This window comes from Phoxinus phoxinus (assembly GCF_949152265.1).
Source record: "Phoxinus phoxinus genome assembly, chromosome: 3".
NCBI classification, from domain to species: Eukaryota; Metazoa; Chordata; class Actinopteri; order Cypriniformes; family Leuciscidae; genus Phoxinus; species Phoxinus phoxinus.
Genome location: NC_136878.1, coordinates 38,912,596 through 38,939,663, shown reverse-complemented (window position 1 = coordinate 38,939,663; position 27,068 = coordinate 38,912,596). Strand labels below are relative to the sequence as shown.

General features: G+C 37.4%; 1 protein-coding gene across 1 annotated transcript in view; it reads left to right on the top strand.

Annotated features, from left to right (window-relative positions):
• The window catches only part of man2a1 (mannosidase, alpha, class 2A, member 1), a 71,329-nt gene that overhangs the window by 20,804 nt on the left and 23,457 nt on the right, over nt 1–27,068 (top strand). Inside the window, exons 5-16 of the mRNA XM_079608034.1 lie at nt 4,064–4,191; nt 5,704–5,877; nt 12,748–12,934; nt 13,118–13,295; nt 13,400–13,611; nt 18,011–18,196; nt 19,600–19,714; nt 19,813–19,880; nt 20,037–20,202; nt 20,368–20,598; nt 20,682–20,804; nt 26,503–26,617. Of these exons, the coding sequence (XP_079464160.1) occupies nt 4,064–4,191; nt 5,704–5,877; nt 12,748–12,934; nt 13,118–13,295; nt 13,400–13,611; nt 18,011–18,196; nt 19,600–19,714; nt 19,813–19,880; nt 20,037–20,202; nt 20,368–20,598; nt 20,682–20,804; nt 26,503–26,617 (1,883 nt within the window). The remainder of the gene's footprint in view (nt 1–4,063; nt 4,192–5,703; nt 5,878–12,747; nt 12,935–13,117; nt 13,296–13,399; nt 13,612–18,010; nt 18,197–19,599; nt 19,715–19,812; nt 19,881–20,036; nt 20,203–20,367; nt 20,599–20,681; nt 20,805–26,502; nt 26,618–27,068) is intronic.

The window sequence follows — 27,068 nt, the reverse complement described above, 5'->3', positions numbered from 1 at the left end:
CCAGATTTTACATTGGACATGAAGTGGCAACTCAAAAATTAAAATCAGAAAATTAACTGATAGTCTTCATTTTCCCCCAATTGCATGAAATTGCAAAAGAAGACCTAGAACGTTCACTTTCTAAAGCAGACATCTGACTCGTATCACAATGGCAGACTCCACAATATATTCAATTCAATTTTCAATTCAAATTTATTTGTATAGCGCTTTTCACAATACATATTGTTTCAAAGCAGCTTTACAGAAAATGCATTTCAAAAATGTACATAGAAAAATACAGTTAGTTAATCATGTATTAATTTAGGACATAACATATCGCCGGCGTCGAGTCGTCTCTTCATAGGCATCCCGAGATAACAACAAAAAAGGCAGATGGGAAATAATTAGCGTAGCTGCTGTTCATAATATGAATGCATTTGATCTGATTTAACTGTAGTATAAAAGGTATGAGATGCATTATGTGAATGCTTGGCTAAAGAGATATGTCTTTAATCTAGTTTTAAACTGGGAAAGCGAGTCTGAGCCTCGAACAATATCAGGAAGGCTTTTCCAGAGTTTAGGAGCTAGATGTGAAAACGCCCTCCCTCCTTTAGTGGACTTAGTTATCCTCGGTACGACCAGAAGCCTTGAATTTAGCGATCTTAAAGAGCGCAATGGATTGTAGGGCGATAGAAGATCCCTTAAATACACAGGAGCTAAACCATTTAGGGCTTTATAGGTCAGTAGCAATACTTTGTAATTGATACGGAACTTAATAGGTAACCAGTGTAGAGATGATAAAATTGGTGTTATATGATCATATTTTCTTGACCTAGTAAGAACTCTAGCAGCTGCATTTTGGACTAACTGTAGCTTGTTTACGGAGGATGCAGGACCACCAGCTAATAAAGCATTACAGTAATCTAGTCTCGAGGTCATGAATGCATGAACTAACTTTTCTGCATCAGAAACAGATAGCATGTTACGTAGCTTAGCAATGTTTCTAAGGTGGAAAAAGGCTGTTCTTGTAACATTTGAAAAATGGTTTTCAAAAGACAAGTTGGAGTGAGGAGAATATTTGTGTTCTATTAAAGAAAGGGAAAAAAACGACACTGACCCGGCCAATTATAGACCTGTATCGCTTTTTAACGTGGATCGGGTGATTGCAAAAGTGTTAGCAAATAGACTTGAAAAACATATCTCAACAATAGTACACCCAGACCGAACTGGGTTTATACCAGGTCGTTTGTCCTTTTGCAATGTTTGTCTTCTTGATATTCTTTATAAGGGTTTTTGGTAAGGAAGCCTCAGGAGCAATCATTTCACTAGATGCCCAAAGGCGTTTGATCAAATAGAGTGGCCATTCATGCTAAAAGCGCTTGAGCACTTTGGGGTTGGGAGTCGTTTTATCAAGGGGGTGAAAATTCTTTATTTATGTCCTCGTTCATCCTTTCTGACAAACAAATCTTACCCCTTTGAGTTGTGTCGAGGAGTTAGGCAAGGAGACCTTCTTTCTCCTCTTCTTTTTGAGATTGCGTTGGAACCGCAATCTCAGTAGGGAAGTAGGGAAGCAGTAGGGAACAGAAGTCACCCACATATATACATGGAATAAAGATTGGAAATGAGGAAGCTTTGGTTAGTCTATATGCTGATGATCTTTTAATATATCTTTCTGATCCAGCCAAATCAGTTCCCCATTTTCTTGATTATATTAATGCCTTTGGTAAAATCTCCGGGTATACCATTGACTGGTCCAAAAGCGAGTTTATGTCAATTGCTAGATACACAAATCCTTGCCAGGTTGGTCCCTTGCCTTTCAAAATAGTCGAAGACGACCTTGGCATGTGGTTCCAAAGATCCCTAAGCAAATATTTAAATGTATTTTTTTAGTTAGGATTGACAAATTAAAAGATAACAGAGCGGTGGAGGCTCCTGCTATCTATTATTGACTAAATGAATGCAAATAAAATGGTCCCTTTACCACAATTCCTCTACCTTTTTCAAAATTTGCCAATTTATATACCTGTATCTTTTTTCAAGCTTGATTCAATTATCTTACCGTTTATTTGGGCTTACAATAGCAAAAACACACTTACAGAAACCCACCCAGATGGGAGGCCTAGGGCTCCCAGTCTTAAAATGATACTATTGGGCAGCAAATGTCAGGGCTTTATTTTATTGGCAGAAGGGTATTATTGGTTTCCTGGTGAAACGTTCTTTGTGGCTGATCCTCTATGACTTAGGGTAGAGACATTGTCTCTAACAACATCTTGTCTCCAAGTGTTACTTTTTTCCAAAGTGTCTTCCTCATCAAAACTAATTGGGACCAATTTAATATAAAAAAATTCAATACTAATATTAAATAAAATAAGGAAACATCTTAAGCCGCCTGACGTCTCTGTCCTTACACCCTTTGCTAACAATCACATGTTTAAACCCTCTCAGCTAGACCGAGGTTTTATTGAATGGAAAATCAAACGCCTGATGTCTATTGGGGATCTTTATATAGATGGTAAATCTTAATCAATTGCAATCTGCATTTAATCTCCCAGGCTCCAACTCTTTTCGGTATCTATAAGTGAAACATTATGTTCAAATGATTATTCAACAATTTATTGACAAACCAAAGTCCAAATTTGAGCAATGTGTTTTGGTAAATCCTAGCTCTAGACATTTGTTTTCACTCTGTGTAAATGCTTTCCAACTGCCTGTAAACACAAATTATATAAAATAAGCCTGGGGTTAGGACTTTGATGAAGAAGTGTCCGATGAAACCTGGAATGAAAGTCTCAAGAAGATTCAAGACTCATCAACAAATGTGAGGCACTGGTTGATTCAGTTTAAAGTGGCACATAGACTGTATTATTCCAAAACTAAATTGAGTAAAATATAAAATTATTTTTATCCAGTCTGCGACAGATGTAAAACAGAGGAGGGTTCTTTGTCACATATGTTTAGGTTTTGTCCCAAACGGTTTCATTTTTGGAGTGCCATATTTGATTTTTTTCCCCAAAAAAAGTTTTTCAAAATGAGTTTAAGCCAGACTATGGTTTTGTAATTCTCGGATCTTCTGAGACATTAAACACTCTTCCAAACTCTCAGAAACGACCTCTATTGATGTGCTTGACTCTTGTGGAAAAAAACCCAATACTTTTAAACTGGAAATGTTCAGACTCTCCATGTTTCAAAGGTTGGTTGGGTGAATTGTTTCATGTCATACAACTGGAGAGGATACGTTCCTTGGAGTCCAAATCTCATCGCCAATTCCAAACAGTATGGCAGCTCTTCATGGATTCAAGTCTGAATAGTGTATTATTATTGTTTGTTATAAAAACGGTTGTTTATGGTTGCATTGTTTGGTTTTCTTTGTATTCCTAGGTTGGTACACTATCTAAATATTTTAAATGAAATATATTAAAAACATTGTTTTAATCAAATATTGAAATGTATTAATAGTACATTTACTAAAATGAGGGAGTGAATTAGTACAAAGTGGCCATGATTGGACTAAAACTAGGGAATGTATTAGAACAACAGGGCCACGATTTAACTAAAACGAGGGAGTGAAATAGTAAAAATGTATGGTCGCCCTTATGGTCATTTTGACCCAACATTTGTGCAAATTTAGTGTTCATCGGAGTAATCCAAGACCTTTGCACTTTTGTCACACTTGAACTTGAAATACACACAACAAATGTTTTGACTGGATTTGAGGAGTTTATGGCTGTAATAAAAATAGTAACACCTCCTTCCCTCACGGGTCAATTTGACTCCCAAAAGATTGAATGGAATTTTTTTTTTTTTTTTTTTTGTCAAAACAATATAAAAAATCTGGCACAATCCAGAACAAACACACACAATAATGAAGGCATGAGACTATAGAACATCCCCAATGCAGAACACACTCGCATGCGTACCGGTATGTACACACACCTAGGACATGTGAAAGCACCCTCATGGTCGAATCAATTCCTGATGGATCTGATCCTTACAGAAGTACAATGCGTTTGTGAATGCAGTTTCATATTGGCTAAGAAGATTTTTTCTCTCCTTCTCTTTCGTTCACTCTCTTTCTCTGATACAGGCTTGTAGAGAACGGTCAGCTCGAGGTGGCTACAGGAGGCTGGGTGATGCCTGACGAAGCCAACACTCACTACTCTGCATTGATAGATCAGTTAGTTGAAGGCCACCAGTGGTTGGAGAAAAATTTGGGTATGTAAATTTATGTTTTTGGTTGATAACTCCACATCAAATCTAAGAGACGCTTCATGTTTACCTCATAGCTGCATAACATATATATTATGTCAAAAAAGAAAAGGTGCAGAAAAAAGGCGGGAAAAATCTGGTACGTTTTAGTGAATGCAACTTTGTTTTGGCGGATTGATGATAAATGCTGTGTACTTTTACACCCAGAAGTTATGTAAAGTCAGCCAAATAGATATAACCTGTTATATCAAGAAAGAACTTTCCAGTTTTCCGGTTCGGAGGGACTGTGGGTGGTCCTAGGTTGAACTGGGTCTCAATATCTTGTTTCAGACCTATTTAAATTCTGAATCAACCTCAGCTCAAGATGTGGGAGAAACCCAGAATGCTAAACCTCTTAACTGCAATACTATAAGGAATTTTAGCTCCTCTACATATTTATGCTTCCCATATTGGCTCAAAGACCTCTGGGAGATTTTTTTTTTCAATGTTCATTATTAGTGTATTAAAACATGGAGCATAGCCCTGGCTCTCATTACTACACATCCACTCTACCATCTGCTCTCCTGATATCTCAGCTGTCAGTAGACCGGTTTCTCAAATATAGATTGATTGAAGAGACGGATTCTACAATGAGTCTTTGGATTTCAAACAACACTTGTTTAGCCGATGATGCCGTGCTCCCAGTATCACAATCAGGAGAACTTTGTGCTGCTGTGTTCAGGTTTGCTCATTCTCATGTGCTCATGAATATAAACACAGGTCTCTTCAGGGTACACATGCCTTTCAAGATTACCTGAATCTCCTGGGTTTTACTCTGTTCCATGAGTCCTTTCTGAGAATCGCCTCACTTTACATTCAGAGCTGTTGTAAATGCTCTACTGATTCAGTGTTTTTTTTAGACACACTAAAAATGGACCCTGACTTAAGTGTATGATTGTATTAGCTGTTTCTAGAAATGTGACAAGGGATGGGTGATATAGCTAAACATTCAGTATGTACACTAAAGTTTGGGTTCAGTTTGACTGCATTTATGTAATAAAAAATGCAGTAGAAACAGTAATTTTGTGAAATATTATTTAAAGTAACTGTTTTCTATTTTAATATATTTTAAAATGTAATTTATTCCTGTGATGAAAAGCTGAATTTTCAGCGGTGATTATTCCAGTCTTGAGTGTTACATGATCCTTCAGAAATCATTTTAATATGCTGATTTGGTGCTCAAAAAACATTTATTATTTTATTTTATAGTTTAATGGAACAGCAATTGAAGCTGATCCCAAAACATAATCAGAGCAGTAAAATACAGTTTTAAATCTAGTTAAATAGTCATGAAATGTTCTATATTCTGTTTTTCATTAAATGAGCACAAGGAATAATATTATTGAATAAATTCCATTCCTATGCATTAGTAATGCTTTAGAGTAAGTTGAAAAAAATAAGGATCAGAAATAGGCAATTTATTGAATTATATACATTTGTTCATTTAACCTAAAATTGTATTCCTCCTCTTTTTGTTAGGAGTGAAACCCAAGACTGGCTGGGCTGTGGATCCATTCGGTCACTCTCCTACCCAGGCTTACCTGCTCAGACAGGCCGGTCTGTCCAACATGCTGATCCAGAGAGTGCACTACACAGTGAAGAAACACTTCGCCTCCCAGAAGACCCTAGAGTTCTTCTGGAGACAGAACTGGGGTGAGCAACTGATCTTAATGTAGGAAATAGAGAATGAAGTTATATGAAGTGTTTGTAGTCCATTTATGCAGTGCTTTAATATTCGTGCGTCTGTGTCCTTTAATTTGCCCGTCGTCGTCGGTAGATTCACGCACAAAATGTTCCACTCCAAACTGCTTTTTTTTTTTTTGGTAACACTTTACAATAAGGTTCATTAGTATTAACCAACATGAACTAACCATGAGCAATACATTTGTTACTGTATTTTTAAATCTTTGTTAACATTAGTTATTAGAAATACAGCTGTTCATTGTTAGTTCATGTTAGTTCACAGTGCATGAACTAATGTGCACAAGATTTAAATAAAGTATTAGTAAATGTTGAAAGTAACATTAACAAAGATTAATAAACGCTGTATACGTGCAATTCATTATTAGTTCATGTTAACTAATGTAGTTAACTAATGTTAACTAACGAACCTTATTGTAAAGTGTTACCTTTTTTTTGTGTGGAATTGACCGTTCGCAAAGACCCGCCCCCTTTAGTTACTGTTGCTATGTCTGACAAGCTACGCCGCTCTCACGCCACACCATGTTCTCACGCAGTGAAAAATACATCGCTGTATTTTGGTGAAGTATGATTGGTCAGATCACCTGTCAATCAAGCTCCCTGCGAAGGGTCAATTGCGCTCTCACGCTAATTTGCCATGTTTAGTAAATCTGGCCCTTAGTCTTTTTTTGTCTTTTTTCTGAGACATTAAACAAAGTTTAGTGACCTCATGCTTAAACCAAGAAAAAATATCTGCCAATGGGGTAAGAAAAATAAGCTTGTTTTCACTTTTTAATAATTTTTTTCTTTAATCCTTGGCAGATATTTTTTCTTGTTTTAAGCATAAAGTCACTTCATTAATTTTAATACATTTTTCAGAAAACAATACTTACTATCTTAAAGGGCACCTATTATGGAATTTTGAAATTTACCTTTCATGTAGTGTGTAACATAGATCTAGGTGAACAAAAACATCCTGCAAAGTTTGAAATATGAAAGTGCACCGTATATAAAGTTATTGTCTTTCAAAAGTGAGAGTCGACTCGGAGTCATATTTATGAATCGTTAGAAGACCGAAGCTTTTTCTTTGACTAGATGACGTCAACTTGTCAAGTTATTTGAATACGATAGCCCACTTATTGCGTTCCAAGCATAACGTTACTGTCTATGGTTCCAAGGCCAGGGAAAATATCATGGTGACGAGACGCTGTGTTCTGAAGTGCGAGTCAAAAGCAAACTTTTTTCATCTGCCCAAGGAGGAGCATTTGAAGACTAAGTGGCTACAATTCATATAACTATACCACAGAAGTATAGTCCGAGCCTTGTGCTTTGTTCGCGTCATTTTGAAGACGATTGCTTTTTAAATGCAATCAAACTGGGATTCGCGAGCTGGCTGATATTGAAGGAAGGTTCAGTTCCAAGTGTATTTGCATCAGCTTCCTCCTCCGTATCACAACCTGTAAGTGTTATTAATAATTTTTGCTTTTATATTTTATGTAGCATGCTTAATAATAATTTTGTTTGTTGTGTAAGCACCGTTTAGCTTCTAGGTCTTCAATGACAATTGTATTGAGATATGTGAAGTGTTTGTCGTTGTTTTCGGAGTTGTCTAAAGAATAGAATAATACCTCGTAGTAACGTAACTGCATTTTTTTTTTTTTGTAAAAACGTTATGTTTATGCATCGGGCTAACGCAAACAAAGACTGATTGTGCTTTTACAATATGAACTCTGGGCTATGCTCGCTAACATAACATTACATTCTTTATCTTATTTTTCGTTTTTTACTACAAACTATAAAGCAGTGGACTATAATCATTATTATAATACAATTTAATTGATAAAAGCATCATTGTACTCCGTGTTAAAAATAAGTATTATCTCTGTAAACACTGCTGGGTCATCTGACCAATCGCAGATTAGCGTCGCGCAAAGGAGGGGTTTGAAAAACGAGTCGTTGAACGATTCATTTGGGAGTCGGTGAGCAAATCAGGTAAAAATAAATGCATATTATACGAAAACAAAAGTGTTTTTTGTCATTGCATTCATGTAAAACTGTTGTTGGGGACTCCCACAACAACATTAGGAACATTTTAAATGTCATAATAGGTGCCCTTTAAGTAATTTTGCTTCTCAAGTAAATGTATCTTGATTTAAGAATGCATTTTAATTTTTGGATGAACTGTCCCTTTAAGTCTCAGTGTGTGTCAGAGTGGCCTCACACGTTTGATTGGAAATCTCTGTAGGAGCCTGTTCTAATCATATGAGCTGCTCTGTGGTGCCATTCACGCTTCCCATTGATTGAATCCATCTTTTATTTAGCGATTACGTTGATTAAAACCTGGGTAGGAGGGGGTGCTCGTTACATTTAGCCTCATGATTTAGAAATAGAGGTCGAAGTGAGATAAATCCAGTTTTGTGTGAAGCATCTGCAGCTGCTGGCCCTGAAGCAGTTGGTAACGGACCCTAGTGGAAGCTCACTCTCGTTCCAGAAACATCTCCATCACTGGAGGTCATTCAGCCCCTCGCCCTGAAAGATAACCACAAACAGGATCCGTAATGATCTAGCTCTCGCTCGAAGCTATCGTGTGAGGTCTGCGATGAGTTGATATCGCTTGTCCAGTTGATGCTCTCCTGATTGTGTATTTGTATGCGTGAAAACTTTCTGCTCACCACTGAGCCCAGTTTTCAGGTTGGTTGAGTTCATCACACAGAAAAGCCCGGAGCTCAGAAAGCTCTTATCACACAGGAAGCCAGGTTAAATGAATGATAATAATGGAGCAGTGACCGTGCATCACACCCTGGACTCCTCCTTCTGCATTTCATCATTTATGGCTGGATAATTATTGTTTAATAACACCCTGGGTGTAGATACATGTGGATGGTGTTCAGTCGAACACCTCACGTCAAATGTTGTATCATGAAAGAGAAAAATATCTAATTTCTCAATCTAGTTGCAAACCAAGTGCCATTTATTTTAAAGCAGAAGTAAATGTACAAAATGATTATTAGTAACACTTCACAATAAGATTCCATTAGTTAACTACATTACTTAAAATGAGCTAACAATGAAAAATACTTCTAAAGCATTTATTAATTTTAGTTAATGTTATTTTCAAAATTTACTCATACATTATTAAAACCAAAAGTTGGATTATGAACAGATTTGAGCAAAGAAACAGTCCAGAGTGTAAAGTATGTAAATGACACAAGTATGTTGTCTGTGCCTTCATAAAAATAATGTAAATTATTATTAACTTTTATAAAAACCTAAAAATAACCGGTTATGAAAACAAAGGATTTAAGGATTAAAACTTCAAAGACTTTTTGTGAATGGTTATGGTTATTTTTGGTGTTATTATAATGTAAATTTGTTTGCTCTGTTATTCTGATGAAGGAGATAAAAGAAACACAAGCGTATTACAAAAGCTTACCTAATGACGTTTCATTTATTTCATAATTGAACACAGTACATTTATTTCCACACTGCTGAAGTACCAACCTAGCTTCTTTCAATGTTATGAATTCAACCAAATAAGCTAAATATATTCAAATAGTGATTCAAATAAATAAAACAATAAAAAAGAATAATATTTAAAACATGAAGTATCCTACATTTCTTGAAAAAGTCTAAGCATTTTTAAACATTTATCTTCGTTTGCATTATGAGAGTGCTTATTACTGAGACAAATAATTCAGGTGTAAATAATTCATGTTAAGTACAACCTTCAACTAATCTCACTATGTAGGGCAAAGTTTCTCAATTATAGTTAAGTGCCCTTATTTAACTACATGTGGTTATTTTGCTAGGACACCTGTGTAAACTTGCAGAAAACTGACTTCATACATTCATACACTTCATACACACACTAAAAATCATCTTGCTAAAATCATTGTGAAAAAAGAAAAGATTTAGCAGCATTCATTAGGTTTGAGATTTTATCATCTCATGCAATGACATTCATACATTTCACACCCAAGTATTTAAGTGTTCTCATATTTTTTTGGGGAGCTGCTGTTTGTTGCTCCATTGGCACTTGTTCTCTAATGATTTGAATATAAAATACGAGCTGAGGGAAATGAGTAAAACGTTACAAGGGCTGAATTGGAGCCAGCTATTCTCAGAACATCAAACAAAAGAGAAGTCAGGGGAAATGTCCTCCCACATCCCTTCTATTGTTTTCCGTTGTCTGTCTGTTCACTGTCACGCATCTGTTTGGGATATGATGTTTTTCCCAGAGCTAGTGTTGGAAAAATGGACTCCTAACTTAGATCTTTGACAGTAGCCGCTGCTGAACAAATATGATTACAGTTCATTTGGCTGCAACAGCGTGCACTCTATGCCAGGCTGAATTAGTTTCTACTCAGTGTAATTCCATATATCACCATTTAACAGACAGCCAGACTACTCTGTGCTTCACATCTGGTCCCTTGTTTAAAGGGAAATCTTGCATTATTTATTCACACAGCTTTTATGAAGGTCACTCTGGAGCACATGCTGTGCTGAATGGGTAATTGAATATTTTTATTGCAAATTAAATATGATTCGATTTTGACATTAGTGGATCAGTTCATAATTCGCTGCCCTGAAAATGGATGGACTCTCGGTGTTTGTCAAAATCACACTCTGATTTATGTGTAAACAAAACATTTTCAGTGCGTAATAGAAAAATTGGGACTTGATTCTGTGCTTCAGCAATTGGTTGTATCATAAGTAAGTGGGTGTTACGTACTTATTTTTGGAAAAGACCTGCAATTGACCCTTCGCAGGGAGCTTGATTGACAGGTGATCTGACCAATCATACTTTGTCATCCGCCACTTTGTCCGACAAAGCAGTCAAGAAAGTTAGTAGATTAACATGGGAGGATTTGAACTTGAACTCAGAGTGTCATGACGCCTTTCTGCGGTTAAAACAACATTCCTTCTTATGTTCATTCATGTTTATTTGATGCTATAAATGAACTAGAAGGAAGAGATGATCGGTTCACGAGCAGCTTTAACTGAGGCGACATAGCGATCTGTCAGACACATTAAAGAGCCACAAAACAGTATTTATTGTTTAAATTTCTTAAAAAAATGACCACATTTGAAAGGTGAGACTTTGTTTAATATGTTTAATTGTTTAATATCAAAAGTAACCGAAAAGTAACCTGGTCTGTCCTGTTTTTCACTGCGTGAGAACATGGCGTGGCGTGAGAGCGGCGTAGCTTGTCGGACATAGCGACAGTAACTAAGGGGGGCGGGTCTTTGCGAACGGTCAATTGAGAGGGGGACATCAGCAGAATACGGAAGTAATTTCAGAGGTGGACCAAATTGTTTTATTTTACATATTTATTTTATATGTAACATTTAAAAACACTGCCCTGCCAAAAAAAGAAGAAAAAAAAGTCACTGTTTGGATTTAGATTTTTCTAGCATGTTATATGTTTGGCTACAGCTCTTCTAACCCTAATGGAGCGTGTAGCTTTTCATTTCTTAAACAACCATGTAGGAAGACACATCATGGCCTTATTTCAGGATGACAATGTCAAGATTTAGGCTAACAAATTGTGAAAGAATGGTTGGGAGCGAGCATTAAGAATCATTTTCACACGTGAATGGGCACCTCTGAATCCAGACATTTAAATTCATTGAAAGTCTTTGGGATGTGCTGGAGGAGACTTTACAGAGTGCTGGACTCTTACATTGTCTATACAAGATCTTGACCAAAAACTGATGCACCCCTTGATTTTTTGGGGGCCAGGCAGTGTATTGGTGTTGTTTAGTTGTTGTCAAATTGTTGTCTGTCAATTTTACTGGGCGAAATCCAGACATTTCAATCGGAATGGGGATTCTTGATTGGGAATTTCACGTAAGGGCGAGATTTTCTTATTCAGATTTTGCAAAGGGTTCAAGTTGATCACGCAAATTTGCCATGTTGACCAACTGACAGCTTGGTTTGAAAGTGACTTCTGTGTGATCTGTGCTTCATACATTGCTACACTATTGATTATAGTGTGAAATTTGGGAACATTTTTGCTTAAGGTCGTGTTTCCACCAGAGCGGTTGCCCCTGCGGCTAGCGTATTTTTCCAATTGTTTTCAATGGGAGCGCGGCGTTTTTAAAACGCCGGGAGCGTAACGTGGCGCTGAGAGTCTATTTCACGCTAAAGCGCTGAACCCTCAGATTTTTATACCGGTCGCAGAGAGTTGAAGAATGTTCAACTTTAGGTTCATCACTGTCACTTTTTCCCCAACCGTCCAATCACAGTGGAGAACGGGCGGGACAAATACCACACGACCAACCGCCACATTCTGCTTGTACAACGTCAACAGATGACAACAAGAAGCATAATAACGGAACAAAATTATTTAAAACAAAAGCTAGAGCAAATACTTTACATTGTATCAACATTTTTAGATAGAAACAATACAGAAACTATTTATCTGCGAAATGAGATACTAGTAACACTTCCTCGGATAATCCGTATCATAGCAAGCAAAGCGTCTCAACTGGAAAAAACGCTGCGCTGCCAAGAAGCTCTCAAGCGCTCACAGCTAGGCGTTTTCAGTGGACTAAATACGCTTTGGTGGACACACAGCCTTAGACTGGTAGCTTTAAATTTCTATTTGGTGTGTTCAAGTCCTCCTGGGAAGTTCGTATTTTTGGGAAGTCGTAATTACCACATCAGGTGTGTTCAAGTCACTTTGGTTGGTAGCAAACAGTGCTTCACACATCGCAACACTATTGACAATAGATAATGGACTTTTTTTTTTATTAATGGAATTTTGGTGCAAATTTGCCAATATGGCCATACCTTTAGACTGGTCAATTTAAAATTGCGTTTGTTTTTTATTCCAACAGATCAGGACTCAAGTTCCGACATTTTGTGTCACATGATGCCATTCTACAGCTACGATGTTCCCCATACATGTGGTCCTGACCCAAAGATCTGCTGCCAGTTTGACTTTAAAAGACTGCCAGGAGGAAGAATCAGCTGTCCGTGGAGAATTCCTCCTCAGGCCATCACAGACAACAACGTACAGGAGAGGTACACCAGTCACAGACATTGGGAACTACCTTATTTACTTGTGACGACCTAGAAATAACAATGATTGTCTTATGAATACAAATTTTTGTCCCTTTTTCCATGTCATTGTTTGTGGAATAGTGTTCCCTCAAATCAGATCAGACTTAGATTTCCCTCCACTTAGTTTAGTCTCTCCATGTTTAGAGTTCAGACGCTGTTGGACCAGTACAGGAAGAAATCCAAGCTTTTTCGGACCAAGGTGCTGCTAGCACCACTTGGAGATGATTTCCGATACACTGAAGCTGTCGAATGGGACCAACAGTTTGATAACTACCAGAAACTCTTTGACTACATGAATTCTCACCCTGAGCTCCACGTCAAGGTCTTGCTTCAGTGTTTGCTTAAGTCACTCTAAATTGGCCACAGTTTGAAGTTTGAACTCTTTTTATATTTTCAGACATTCATTGTATATATATATATTTGCAGGCCCAGTTTGGAACCATTTCAGATTATTTCGAGGCCTTGCGTAAAAGCACTGGCATGGATCCGGATGGCATGAACGTTGGCCAGTTGGCGTTGCCTGTTGTAAGCGGAGACTTTTTCACTTATGCGGATCGAGACGACCACTACTGGAGCGGATACTTCACCTCACGGCCGTTCTATAAACGCTTGGACAGAATACTGGAATCACATCTTCGGTATGCTTTACTGAATCCTAATGCACTGCATGAATCTCTACAATCACATTACATTAACACTCACCAAGTGCCAAATGCAGGAAAAAGTTGGCTTCAGCGAGTACATAAAACTGGCGTAAAACTAAATTAAAGTCAGATTCTCACTACCCAATCATCCATGAGAGAAAAGATCAGTGACAAATTTGACCACATTGTAAAATGATTAGTAAAAGTTTATAGGAAGCAAACATTTTTTTTCCTTTTAATAATACTCTATGTAGCACAAAAACATGAATTCATTGCACCAAAGTGAAGATATGAAGAACACAACCCAAATGCACTGCATAAATCTGCATAAATGCAGTGCATAAATATTTCTGGCCAGAGTCTAAATGTCCAAAAACTGAAACCATTTCCATATGGCTGGACTTAATTTGCCTTCGAGACCATGAGTTCAAAATTAACATTAAAAGTTAATTTTGAACCATTTAGAATGCTTACTAATGTGCGCAAATAAAATTTGCAATTCATATTGTATAAACGAATGACATTACCTGGAAATTCAGCTTATTCAAAGTCTAATCACTTTCTTTCGAGTATTAGAAATTAGAGTAATGGGGGTTTTAGTACATGTGTATTAGGTCATCTGTATGCTAGTGTACTTCTAAAAGTTGACAAAACAAAAACCACAAAGACCTAAAAGTTGACAAAACAAAAACCATAAAGACCAAAAAAAAACTTTTTGTTTTGTCAACTTTTAGAAGTACACTAGCATACAGATGACCTAACACACATGTACTAAAACCCCCATTACTCTAATTTGATGTCATGAGGTCTTTAATGGCATATCATAACCTTTTTCGAACTTTCAAACTCATACACAGACAGTCCCGAACTGATCTTGGTCACTGTGCTAGTACAGTCTTTCTATAGACAAAGGAGCTCTGTGATAACAGACGTTACCGTCTCTTTCTTCCTGGGCTGTATGCTGCTAACTATCACACAAAGCTGAAGGTCACATGTCTGTGTTGTGACGATAAGACTGAAGCCCCGTGACAAGGTCACAGCAAACTAAAGCAGCCGGTTTTGAGCCAGCAGCTCAATGGCTTCAGTATTTATTTGACCGTGGCCATTGACTGTGGCATCTTATCTTGTGTGGGTGCTTTATTAATTTTACTCTTTGACAACTTTCTAACATGATATTGACCCTGGAAACATTAAAATCGATCTTATTTAGTAAAAGCCCTTTATAAAGTTAAATTATCGCTAATATGTGGTATTTGAAAGAAATAGCTCTTTGTTTATTTTGTTTTGTTTTTTACAGCAGGAAATTGTTAAAACGTCTTCACAGCTCTCATTAATTGGCCCGGTTCTAAATAATGAGACATTACAGTGGTACATATTGATTTTCCACATAGATTTTTCTCTACATTCTCCTCCACAGACGTTTTTTTTACACAAATCAGTAGAGCAGTGTTGTTATTGTTAACTAAAACTATTACAATGGCTTTGGTAATTGAAATAAAACTGAAATTAGATAAAATCAAAATTTTAGATGAAAAGCTTGAATTAGAAAAACTGGCCCATTGAAGTGCCTTGAAACTCACAGCTTTGTATGATGCGTTGACGTAATTTCCACTAAAAACAGGAAGCTAAGACGGGACATATTGAATGGCTCCTCCCCCTTTTCAAATAGCCAATAACGTTAAATTTTTTCCTCACAGACTGAAATTTGTTCTTGACAGCACCATAAAAAGCGAATCCAAGCGCTGATGATGCATTGGATTCAATAGTAGAGGTGTGAATATATAGCCATTTCATTCTTAACCAACGTACAGTTGTAAAACGGAATAAAACTCGAGCGTTTGAGCAACCGAACACACATCTCCAACCAATATTGCTCCGTGACGTGTCAACGGTCGCTTTGGCCTGGTGGTATTTATAGCATAGGGGGCGGGACGCTTTAGATTTTAGAAAGCATTTGATTGGACAGAAGATGTGTTGAGAAGTCCGCAGTGATGTCATAAAAATCTGTGATCCATTTTAGCGGAAGTGAGAGACGTACTATGGAATTTCCATGTTTTTTTGTTCAAAATGTACTATGGAGTTGTCAATCTTTGCTGATATACTATGTATTTTTGTTGTTGTTTTTTCCATGGTAGTATGTCCTTAGTTTTTTAGGGGTAAGTCCCATAGTACCATTGTTTTAGTAGATTTTTTTTGTACTGGTGAAACTAATAGACTCATTACATGCAAAGTGAGATATTTCAAGCCTTTATTTGTTATCATTTTGATGATTATGGCTTACAGCTTATGAAAACCCCAAATTCAAAATTAGAATATTGTGAAAAGGTGTTCATAGCTGTAAGCCATAATCATCAAAATGATAACAAATAAAGTATGAAATATCTTTGAAATATCTCACTTTGCATGTAATGAGTCTGTATAATATATTAGTTTCACCTTTTAAGTTGAATTACTGAAATAAATGAACTTTTGGATGATATTCAAGTTTTAGTATTTAGATATTTGATGTGTGTGTGTGTGTGTCTCTCAGTGGCTTCCCTGCATTTCATTGTTTAGTGCAAGATCGTGATAAGGATATGAATTGATCCTCATTTACTGACTGTATTGTATGTCTGTATACCCCGTCCTCTCAAAGGCTGTACTTGATCACACAAGTGAATAGATTGGGTACACCTTCAGCTTGCGGATGCGAAGAACTCTATTTAACACAGTATTTGCATTTTGATGGGTGTCTAAATGTAGGCAGGAGACAGTTTTCATCAGTATGCAGTTGTTAAACTATCCCCCGTTCTACACGATGGCTTCTTTCACACAGCAAACAGGACTTTGTTCAGCTCTGCTCAGTTTCACACACACACACACACACACACACACACACACACACACACACACACACACACACACACACACACACACACACACACACACACACACACACACACACACACACACACACACACACACACACACACACACACACACACACACACACACACACACACAGCAGATTGATTAGAGATATTCAGTCCAAGGTCATTTCATGTTTAATTAATTATTAAAGTGTTTGGCTGTTCTTGCGGGTGCAGAAAGCAGATGTATGTTTGATGTGAGGTATGTAGGTCGCATGTACTGCGTTTTCATCTTATAACTACTGTCTGTGAACCATATACAGACATTTTTTTGATCTGCTGAATCTACTTAGGCTCATCTCACTTCAAAGGTCTATTTGGAAAAAATACATTTAAACTATGGATTATTGTGAAATGTCACTCCAGTTTGCAAATGTACTCTGGTGAGAGGTCGTAGTTTTCGTGAAGGTGTTGTTTTTCAATAAAATGTCACTAAAACCTTTTAGATAACTGGCACTTTTTGCACATGTATCTGAGTGAATCTCAAGAAAACATGTCCATGTCACTTTTAACCCTAACATTTTGTTTTTGTTTTTATAATAATAAGAAAATATACTTTGCATAAAGAAAATTAAGCCTGTTACCCTAATTTTACTTGCATTTTATTTAAATAATTTTGTAAATTAATTATTCTCACTAATCATCCTTATTAGATTCTCATTACTATAATATTTTTATTTATTTAAATCAGCATAAACTGAAGCCAATACAACAAATACTATACATTACTATACATTTAAATGAAAATGTATTTCTTACATTATATACACACACACACATTACATGATACTACTGAGAATTAGACTTTTTAAACATATTTATGCAAATTTTCAGTATTTCTGCATGTTTTCAAACTTCTGAAACTGAGAGATTTTTATCAAATAACTGAACCATGATTCCAGGTGTTTCAAGAATCGAATGTTCTTCAATAAAACACTATAGTTATTGCTGTTTAGTTATTGATGGAATAGTTATTGATAGCTGATGTGTTTTTCGATTTTAATTTGATTACCAATACTTTTTAGTCATGCTCCCCTTGGAAATTTTCCGAGGCCACCTAGTGGGTCCCGGGCCCCTGGTTGAGAACCACTGCCTTAAAGGGCAAATATAATTTCTTGTCTTTCATCCAGATGTGAAATATGACTCATTTCCAACAGGTTTTGTGAGATTCGCCCAGCTATAGATTTTCATGTCTTGTGAAACATTTGAGAAGGTCATTCTTCAGAGAGTTGACACATGTATTGTTACCATAATGTGGAGAGATTCTGGTTGTATTGTTGTTCTCCATTGTGGGAGCATTCCGACACTCCCAACACAACAGGGACCAAACCAGACTGTTGTCTCGCTTTTCCTGTAATGTGAACATTAGCCTGATACAGGATGTATTTTCATGCTAGATGGATTCCTGTAACAGTGTGGATTCGAGGGAACTTTTGATCTTGCGAGGGAGGGAGTTTCATATGTCACTTCCTGTTTTTCCGTAGGGCAGCTGAGGTCCTCTACTCTCTGACCTTGGCCAACATTCAGAAGTACGGCCGGCCCAGCGAATACCCTGCAGTGGATAACTACAAGTTACTGACAGAATCCAGACGCAATCTCGGTCTCTTCCAACACCACGATGCCATCACAGGCACAGGCAAAGACTGGGTGGTTGTGGACTATGGAACCAGGTAGAACATCTTTCTTGAAACATAGAAGTGAGATTTGAGGATGTGAGATACATCATCTTATCCAACCAACTCGCTCCAGTCACTGTTCACAAACTGGGGTTAAGTGTCTTAAGCCACCTTTTCACTTTCTCCAATATTCACGTATAAATGTCACATTTTGCCCCAAAGTGGGAGTCACACAGAACTTTCAAATTGGTTGTGAAGCAGCCGTTATCCTATAATACAATTATACGAATAATGAACTTATAAATATATCCACACAGAACAAAAGTCTGCCAATATGTTTGAAAGAAAAACAATATGTTTTCTAGGGCTAATCAAACTAAATGATTCTTTAAGAATTTTAAAACAATTATTTTGGACATAATTTTTCATAACTGGCCATTTTAAAGATATAGTGTTTAAAGAATAACATTTAGTGGAAAAATATTGATATTTAATATATACCATGGTACTGAATTATTAAACTGTCATATGGGTTTTTCAGTGGCCTATATAATATTAATATATAGAGTGCCCAATGGCTGATTTAATGATATGTAATATCATTTATTCACAGCAAATGAGATATTTATCGAAAAAACACTACTGTTTAAAAGTTTTTTTTTTTTTTAATGTTTTTAAACAACAACATTTATTTGATCAAAAATACAGGGAAAACAGTAATATTGTCAAATATTATTACAATTCAATATATATATATATATATATATATTTTACAATGTTATTTATTCCTGTAATGGCAAAACTAAGTTTTCAGCAGGCTTCAGTGTCACATGATCCTTCAGAAATAATTCTAATATGCTGATTTGGTGCCTAAAAACATTTCTTCTCATCAATGTTGAAAATATTTGTGCTGCTTAACATTTTTGTGGAAACCTTGATACATTTTTCCAGGATTCTTTGATGAATAGAAGTGAAAAAGAACAGCATTTATGTGAAATAGAAATATTGTAACAATTTGAGTCTTATACTGACACTTTTTATCAATTTAATGCATTCTTGCTGAATATTATTTTTCCCCCCACACAAAAAAACAAACAAATAAAAAACAGTAATTTAGAACATTTTGGCTGACAGGCCAGATTAACCATTAAGCCACACAATTTCCAAAATATTAGTTTATATGAACTTTATCTTACTCTTAAAAAGGTCTAACACTTGAAAAAAATGAACGGTTTAAAAAAATCTCATTCTTATTATCTGATATTATCAGGCAAAAATGACCAGAATAATAATGAAAAATATTAGCCATTATGGTTGCTGTTATAGCAAGCATCCATACTGAATTACATTACTGCTTGTTAACAGTTTAATTTACCCAGGAATTCTGGCACATATATGTGCTATATATATATATATATCCATGCTGTAGAAACATGATGATCTTTGTTATTTTTAAGGTTGTTTCACTCTATTCTGAACCTGAAGCGAGTGATTGTGAGCTCGGCTCATTGGTTGGTGCTCAAGGACAAACAAACATACTACCATGATCCTTCAAATCCATTTCTTCAGATGGTGAGTGTTCATACTGCATATCCGCAACATGCTGGCATCACTCCTAAATTTGGAAATTGCCATCTGCACGTCACATTTTTGCTGGTTCTGTATTATAGGATGACGTTCAGCCATCCCAAGACGCCCTACCTCGCAAAAATGTTCTTGAAGTTGGTGTAAAACCAAGGTAAAGCAAAAACAAAGCAAAATCAATGTTTTTTAGTGCTTTATAGCAGACTTCAGCTCCTGAGAATGGCTTCATGGTACATGTGTTAGTTGACAAGAGGCAGCAGAATTTGTGTGGCAGAAAATGCTACATAAAAATGGCGTTCTCTTTTCTCAGGTTGCTGGTAGTTTCCAACCCCACAGAGCAGGCCAGGGCATCCATGGTTACAGTGTACGTGAACACTGCTAACGTGCGCGTGCTTAATACTCTTGGTCACGTGGTCCGCGCTCAAGTCAGTGCAGTGTGGAATGATGCCACTCATGCCGCTGTCAACGTCTTCCAGGTGAGGTCTGCTACATCGATGCATCACATCACAGCATTAGGGGTGCATTGTATGGAAAAGATCAGCGTGAAGATTATAGATGTCCATGTCGGTTAGTTTGAGGTCATCTAAATGCTCTTCAAGCCATTTCATGGTGTCTTTAAATGTTTGTTTGCTCCTCGGCAGTTGTCTTTCGTGGCTCACGCTGCTCCTCTGGGTCTGAGCGTGTACCAGCTGATGGAAGGAATGGAGCCTAGGACAGAAGCTGCTAAGTACATGTTTCTTCAGGATGGCGGCCGGATTTCAGTCAATAAACTGGAACATTTCCGACAGTTCGACCAAAACGATGTAGCTGCCGTGCACATTGAAAATCCTCACCTCAAACTCTCCATCTCTACAGCTACAGGTCTTTTTGAGGTTAGACTGCTTTGTGGATTTGTCACAAGTTGATGTGTTTAGGAATGACTGTGTAACGGTCAGAAAACGTCTCTTGTTTGCAGAAAATGAGGTTGAAGGACGATGACTCAGAGCACCAGGTCAAAGTGGAGTTTGTTTGGTACGGCACCACCAGCAATAAAGACAAGAGTGGCGCCTACCTGTTCCTGCCTGACAAAGAAGCAACAGTTAGTACTATACCGTTTTTGATTATTTCTTCGATTAATCGGTTATTCTATATCTTGCCCAACAGTATTAATTTTTTGCCTCGGCCCTGCAAGCACTAGCCGTCATTTCACCATCTAGGTTAACTATAGACCCGTTTTAGTCTGGCTATGAGTAACCCACTTCTAGCCAATATAACCTTTAATCTGGTTACATGTCGTTTTTGCCAAAATTACTTGCGGGATATATGCTATTCCATCATGTAAGCAAAGTCAACAGTGATTGGTTTAATTTCTTTGACATGTTATATATGTAGCCTGTGCTTCTATTCTTGGGTCTGTAGGAAACTTTTCCTTCTTCTAAGCAAATACCAGGAGACGTTTGGATCACGTTCAAGCAGAAGTTCTTTATTGAGCGCGGCTGCAATTCTTTCAAACAGTCTAGACCTAACGGTCTTCCAACATCAGTCTAAATCTAAAAAGTATACATTGTAATTTATACATTCCCAGAGGGAGGAGACTTCTTGGGGTGGAGACAAATTTAAACAAATCATACGAAAGCAAGGAGGGGTTAATTCTTCAACGTGATGTTTAGGTAAGAAAGCATATCTGAAAAAGATTCCTAAAATTTGTTATCCTTCAGTCCCCCGTTTGAGAGTTCTTAAAAACTCTCACATAATATACAAATTTAGACACTAAAAGTTCATTCTTGTAACTTGTGTTCGTTACAGGCACGTAGCTTATTCTGTGTAGTTCTTCTGTAATTGCATGCGGACACAGAAACAAACATGCAATTAGGGTTTGTGAACCTTTCAGTCATCTAGTGGACTGAAGGTTCCATTGATGACATACGGAACGTATGTGAGTCTCTGCGTTGTGTATTTTTTTTTTTTTTTCTTCGTGATAGTTGGCTCAGCAGTGGGTCGAGTCGTTTTCTGGAAGTTTTGTGGCTTCATACGCAGGTGAGGAGGTCTGTGCATATCGGTCTCAGGACAGCCATCCAGTGGTATCTGCACAGAGGAAGAAAGAAAACAAAAGAGAAAACGGCAACAGAGCAGTATTCGTTGTAAAGACTGCAAACATTTGGGTTGTATCCTCTGTTCAATCTGAGTCTGCTATTTGTGGTTCCTTATTTCCCTAATTATTCATTAATGAGACACCTAAAAGGAAACAGTGAGGTGATGATGGACTAGTGGAGGGGGAGGGCCTATTAGGGAGTCTTCGCCGCAGGTTTGGCCCCCAGAAGCCTGTTGCTTCCAGTTCTTCCCTGGGCTCCTCACTGATCCATGTGTCCTATCCTATCCCTGTAGGGGGAGGAACCACTTTGCAATGTGACACATGAGTCCAAGTTTTCCTTCCCTGACACAACACTGTAGCTGCTGTAATCAACATCACTCGATGTGGTCTGTACCACTTAGGTTCTAACGGCTTGTTTCTTGAGCTGAACCATCAACAAAACAACTATTTTCAAACTAAATTTTCTATGGGAGTTTCTTTTACTTCCCTCGTAGGTGTGTATGTAAACGTAACACAATTGTGAGTCATTTCTCCTTCATCCTCTAACACAACTTCAGTCATTGCAGACATCATACATGAGGATGGGTTCGTAACTGGTGCACGCTGTAATACAATATTCGGAGCTGTGAGGGTCGTTAACCAATTTATTTAGCTTGATTCATTAGTACCTGCATGAGGGCTTTTTAAATTTACAGTCTGACCTAACACCATTACTGATGAAGCCTGTGCTGTAACATAACATTTTAGGCTGTGAGTTTACTTAATCAGTGTCCCCCAAAGGAAAACTGAGACAGTCACTTTCCTTTTGTGCTTTTAAACAAAAACAAGTCTTTCATCTTTGTTGTAAGTTACTGGGGAAATTAAGCACTCACAGCCCAAATGGCTAACACCTCAACAAGTTGCCCCACGAGTTTAATGACGAGGGGAGCGGCTGCTTCAGAGTAGCAAACAGACTGAGTAAAAGCTGAGCAATATTGTTAACGTCTCTAAAATTCTGTTTGTTTTTTCTACACTCTCTTCCAAAATGTCCGTGCTTGCCACAGTAAGAACAAGTGGCTTCTCTAGGACTTTTACGTTTCTTTGGCTTCTCTGAGTTGAACTTAACAGTAACTGCTGCAATTCTTACTCTCTCTCTGACATCAGAGTCTCTTTCCCAAGTGACTAAACTGTCCAGGTTGTCTTCCAGGGTTCTACTGGACCATGTTAATTCTAAGTAAGGCAATGCATTTTTGTGTTCTGACAGAAGACCCTGAAACCATGTGCGAACTAGGGGACCATTATCACCTAGCACCTTCTCTGACGTGTCAGCAATTCCGCTGTAAGCTGCAGCGGACTGACAGAACCTTTCTGTGTACTCACAAACAGATTCACCCTTCTTCTGTACACAATTAGTGAGCTTTGACCAGTCCATGTGTGGTCCAACAATGTTCTTTAGAATTTTCAAGACACCTTCTCTCAACTCATCTTTACTGGCCTGTTGCAGTTCAGAATTGTTTACAGCATTTTCAAAATGATTGAATTCTGACTCAGTCAAGATCTGTGATATTAGCTGGGTGACTTCAGCTAGAGTCATATCATAGAGCCGCATCTTTTTGGACAACTCTCTCCTAAACTCAGAAAAATTTCTTTGCACGGATGGCAAACATTCAGCAATTCTCTCAATATCTTTAGGACCTAAAGATGTTTTGACTGCTTTTGGTGGCAATATGGGGGTTGCAAATGAAACTGTGTCAACCCCTTTTCCCTGAGGCTTTTGTCTAGCTACGCACACTTCAACTGCATTTACATCTGCATTGACATTGTCCTCTATACTATCAAAAGACTGTAGATCAGGATAGCTTTCATCTGACTGTTGGTCTTCTGAGACACATTTGGTTGAGGCCTTGTTACTGCCCACCTTGTCTGTGAGACAGGACATTCGAGTGTGCAATTGTTTGTTCTGTTCATTTAACTTATCAATACAACGAGCCTGTTCTTGTACAATGGATAAGCTAAACTCTCTGTGACATAAGATAATACCTTTCACATTTTTCTTCCTGATACATGCACCCAACACTTTCTTGCAATCTTCAATTGACCATACTTTGTCTGCATCAATGCCAAATTTCTTTGTTAAATTCAATCTGACTGGCTCAGTCACGATGGAGTCCATGTGCGCTGATAACAAAGACTTGAATTCACTATCTGTCCATAAAGCTGTAGTCAGTCAGATCTTTGTGAGTAGCTCTATCCGGGTCACGGCACCAAAACTGTAGGAAACTTTTCCTTCTTCTAAGCAAATACCAGGAGACGTTTGGATCACGTTCAAGCAGAAGTTCTTTATTGAGCGCGGCTGCAATTCTTTCAAACAGTCTAGACCTAACGGTCTTCCAACATCAGTCTAGTACTTTTCCTAAACATTGTGAATTTCTATGTTACCACACAAACAAACACTACTTCTCTCTACTGTCTTACAAACAGAGGGTACAATCTTATTAGCACATGACGCTAATCTTCTCTAGCTTACAAAAGACAGGCCTTCTTTAGCAAGAGGATACACACACATCTTAACATGTAACTGTTAAATCTTCCCTGCCTAGCAGAGGATAAACCAAAATATCAGCACGTAATGCTAACCTTCTCTGTGAAACAAAGGATAAACAAAATAACTAGCAATGTATGCTAATCTTCCCTGCCTGAACAGAGGATACCAAAATCGTCTCTAGCAAACGTAGAGGGTAACAAAATATTAGCACGTAATGCTATTCTTCCCTGCCTGAAAACAGAGGATAACTTTCATCTCTAAAAGACAACTTTAGAGGATAAACTTAGTTAACCAAACCCTGCAGCTGTTTTTTAACTACTTCTCTGAACGGCGCAGATGAAAACAAATTTGTACTGGTCTTGTAGGTTCTTTGAATGGAGTGAAACTCACCAAATCTTTCGTTTGTAGAGAAAGATTCCGTCTGGTAAAATTCAGTCTTTGAGATCTTTTTGGAGCTTGAAGTTTCAAGATTCAGTCTGGAACTCAGTCAGGCTTTGAGATCTTTTTGGAGCTTGAATTTTTCAATCTGGAGGAAGCTGGAAAGATTCAGTCTGGCAATCTTTGTCAGATCTTTTGTTGAGCTTGAAGTTTCAAGATTCAGATCTTGGAGCTTGTAGTTCTTTGAGTTTCCTTTTTCTCCATCCGGGTCACGGCACCAAAACTGTAGGAAACTTTTCCTTCTTCTAAGCAAATACCAGGAGACGTTTGGATCACGTTCAAGCAGAAGTTCTTTATTGAGCGCGGCTGCAATTCTTTCAAACAGTCTAGACCTAACGGTCTTCCAACATCAGTCTAAATCTAAAAAGTATACATTGTAATTTATACATTCCCAGAGGGAGGAGACTTCTTGGGGTGGAGACAAATTTAAACAAATCATACGAAAGCAAGGAGGGGTTAATTCTTCAACGTGATGTTTAGGTAAGAAAGCATATCTGAAAAAGATTCCTAAAATTTGTTATCCTTCAGGTCTATAAAGTCTTAGACGTCTATAAAATTTTCACTGACATTTTCAGGACATTTCTGAATGGTTAGTTGATGAATTTATGTAGCTTATGTGTACCGGTAGTTATCTTCTAGTCATTGATTAGCATATTCTGTCTTGTTCCCGGGGGAGGGGTTTATGTAAATTTTAGGGTCGGTGATGTCACTAACCAGTGAGGAATGTCGTGTAGTCCCTACCAGCCGTTTGTTGTAGTCCTTAAAAACGATTTCTTTAAAAGCAAATATCTCCCTTTGCTTTGAACTTTGAGCGTTGTAACTTTGCAGATGTTGTTTATGGTCAACAGCAACATTACACACTAACTAAAGTTAGAAAAGTGAAATCATAATCAACCACCCCTTTAATAATTTATTTCCATTGCACCTTTCTTACATAAAGATAATTTGCTACAATTAAATATAGAAGTGCAGGAAATACTAGGTCGCATTTTCATTCACTTTGTAAGTAAATAATTTGAATTTTTTCATTTTGTGTCACTATTCCTTTAATAACAACAACAACAACTATTATTATTGTTGTTGTTATTAAAGGAATAGTAACAATCGTAATAATAATAATTATTAATAATGAAAAGTTTTATTATAACAACATTTTCTTTCCATTGCACCTCTTACATGGATATACTGTGCTATGCTGAATAGAGCTGCAGGAAATACTGGGTCACATTTTCATTCATTTTGTGTTACTATTCCTTTAATAACAACAACAACTTTTATTATTGTATATATATATTTATTGATTAAAACAAAATTTTATTACATTGCCACCTGTCTTTCTTAAACAAGTATAATTTATCTATCCGTGGTTCCACTGCTGAACAGTGCTGCAGGAAAACTGAGTTATATATCGCCCACTCCTATAAAAACTGTTTATTTGCAGCAGGCTTGCAGTTCATTTGTGGCAAACAAATGATTGCTATGAGAGTTTGCTGAAGCGCTGAATTATTTGGTAAAGTGTCATTGAAACTTATAACATCAGTGTGTGTCATTCAGCTGATTAGAGTTATAAACGTAATGGCAGTTTGGTCACTGCTCACAGAGAACACTGGGAAACCTCATAAGCGCTCACCTCAGTCTTTCATCAGGACTTTTTTGTCATGCAGTGTTTTTTGTAGCTCTGCTTTGAGGGGATTTTTATGAGTGTGATTTGATTCACATTGATTTTCTTTCTTTCACGCACAGATTTACTCTCCCTCGCAACCGCCGGTGGTTCGAGTCACTAAAGGGACGCTGTTTTCTGAAGTCACCACTACCTTCACACACATCCAACACACTCTCCGGCTCTACAACACCCAGGGTAAGAGAGAACGGCAAACGCCCAGCAACACCTGCACTTCTCACTTTCACTTATTCAAATAGTCACCACTATTTACAGTATGTAAATCAAATATTTACACGACATCTTTTCAAGTTTGACTAGTCGTCTTGATGAGTTCCTGTATGATTAAGCAGGTTTCTGGTTTTTGTTTTTGCCGGAAGTCAGTGGTGGGAGGGCAGCAATGTAACCTCAGAAAGTTGATTGACCCCTGGGATAGAAAAAATAGCGAGTTTCGAAATCCTTGAAGTGCTGCTGCATGACGTCCTTTTCTTTTCCAAGTAATCTTTGTTAAGAGAGCCTTTTACTTTTACAGTCCTATAGCAGCTTGTTTTGTTCAAGTCTTTTTTTTTTATTGGATGCAGTACAAAGCTTTTTCTAGCGCAGTTTTTGCAATATTTAATCTTTGAAGTTTGAAGGTAAGCTTTTGAAC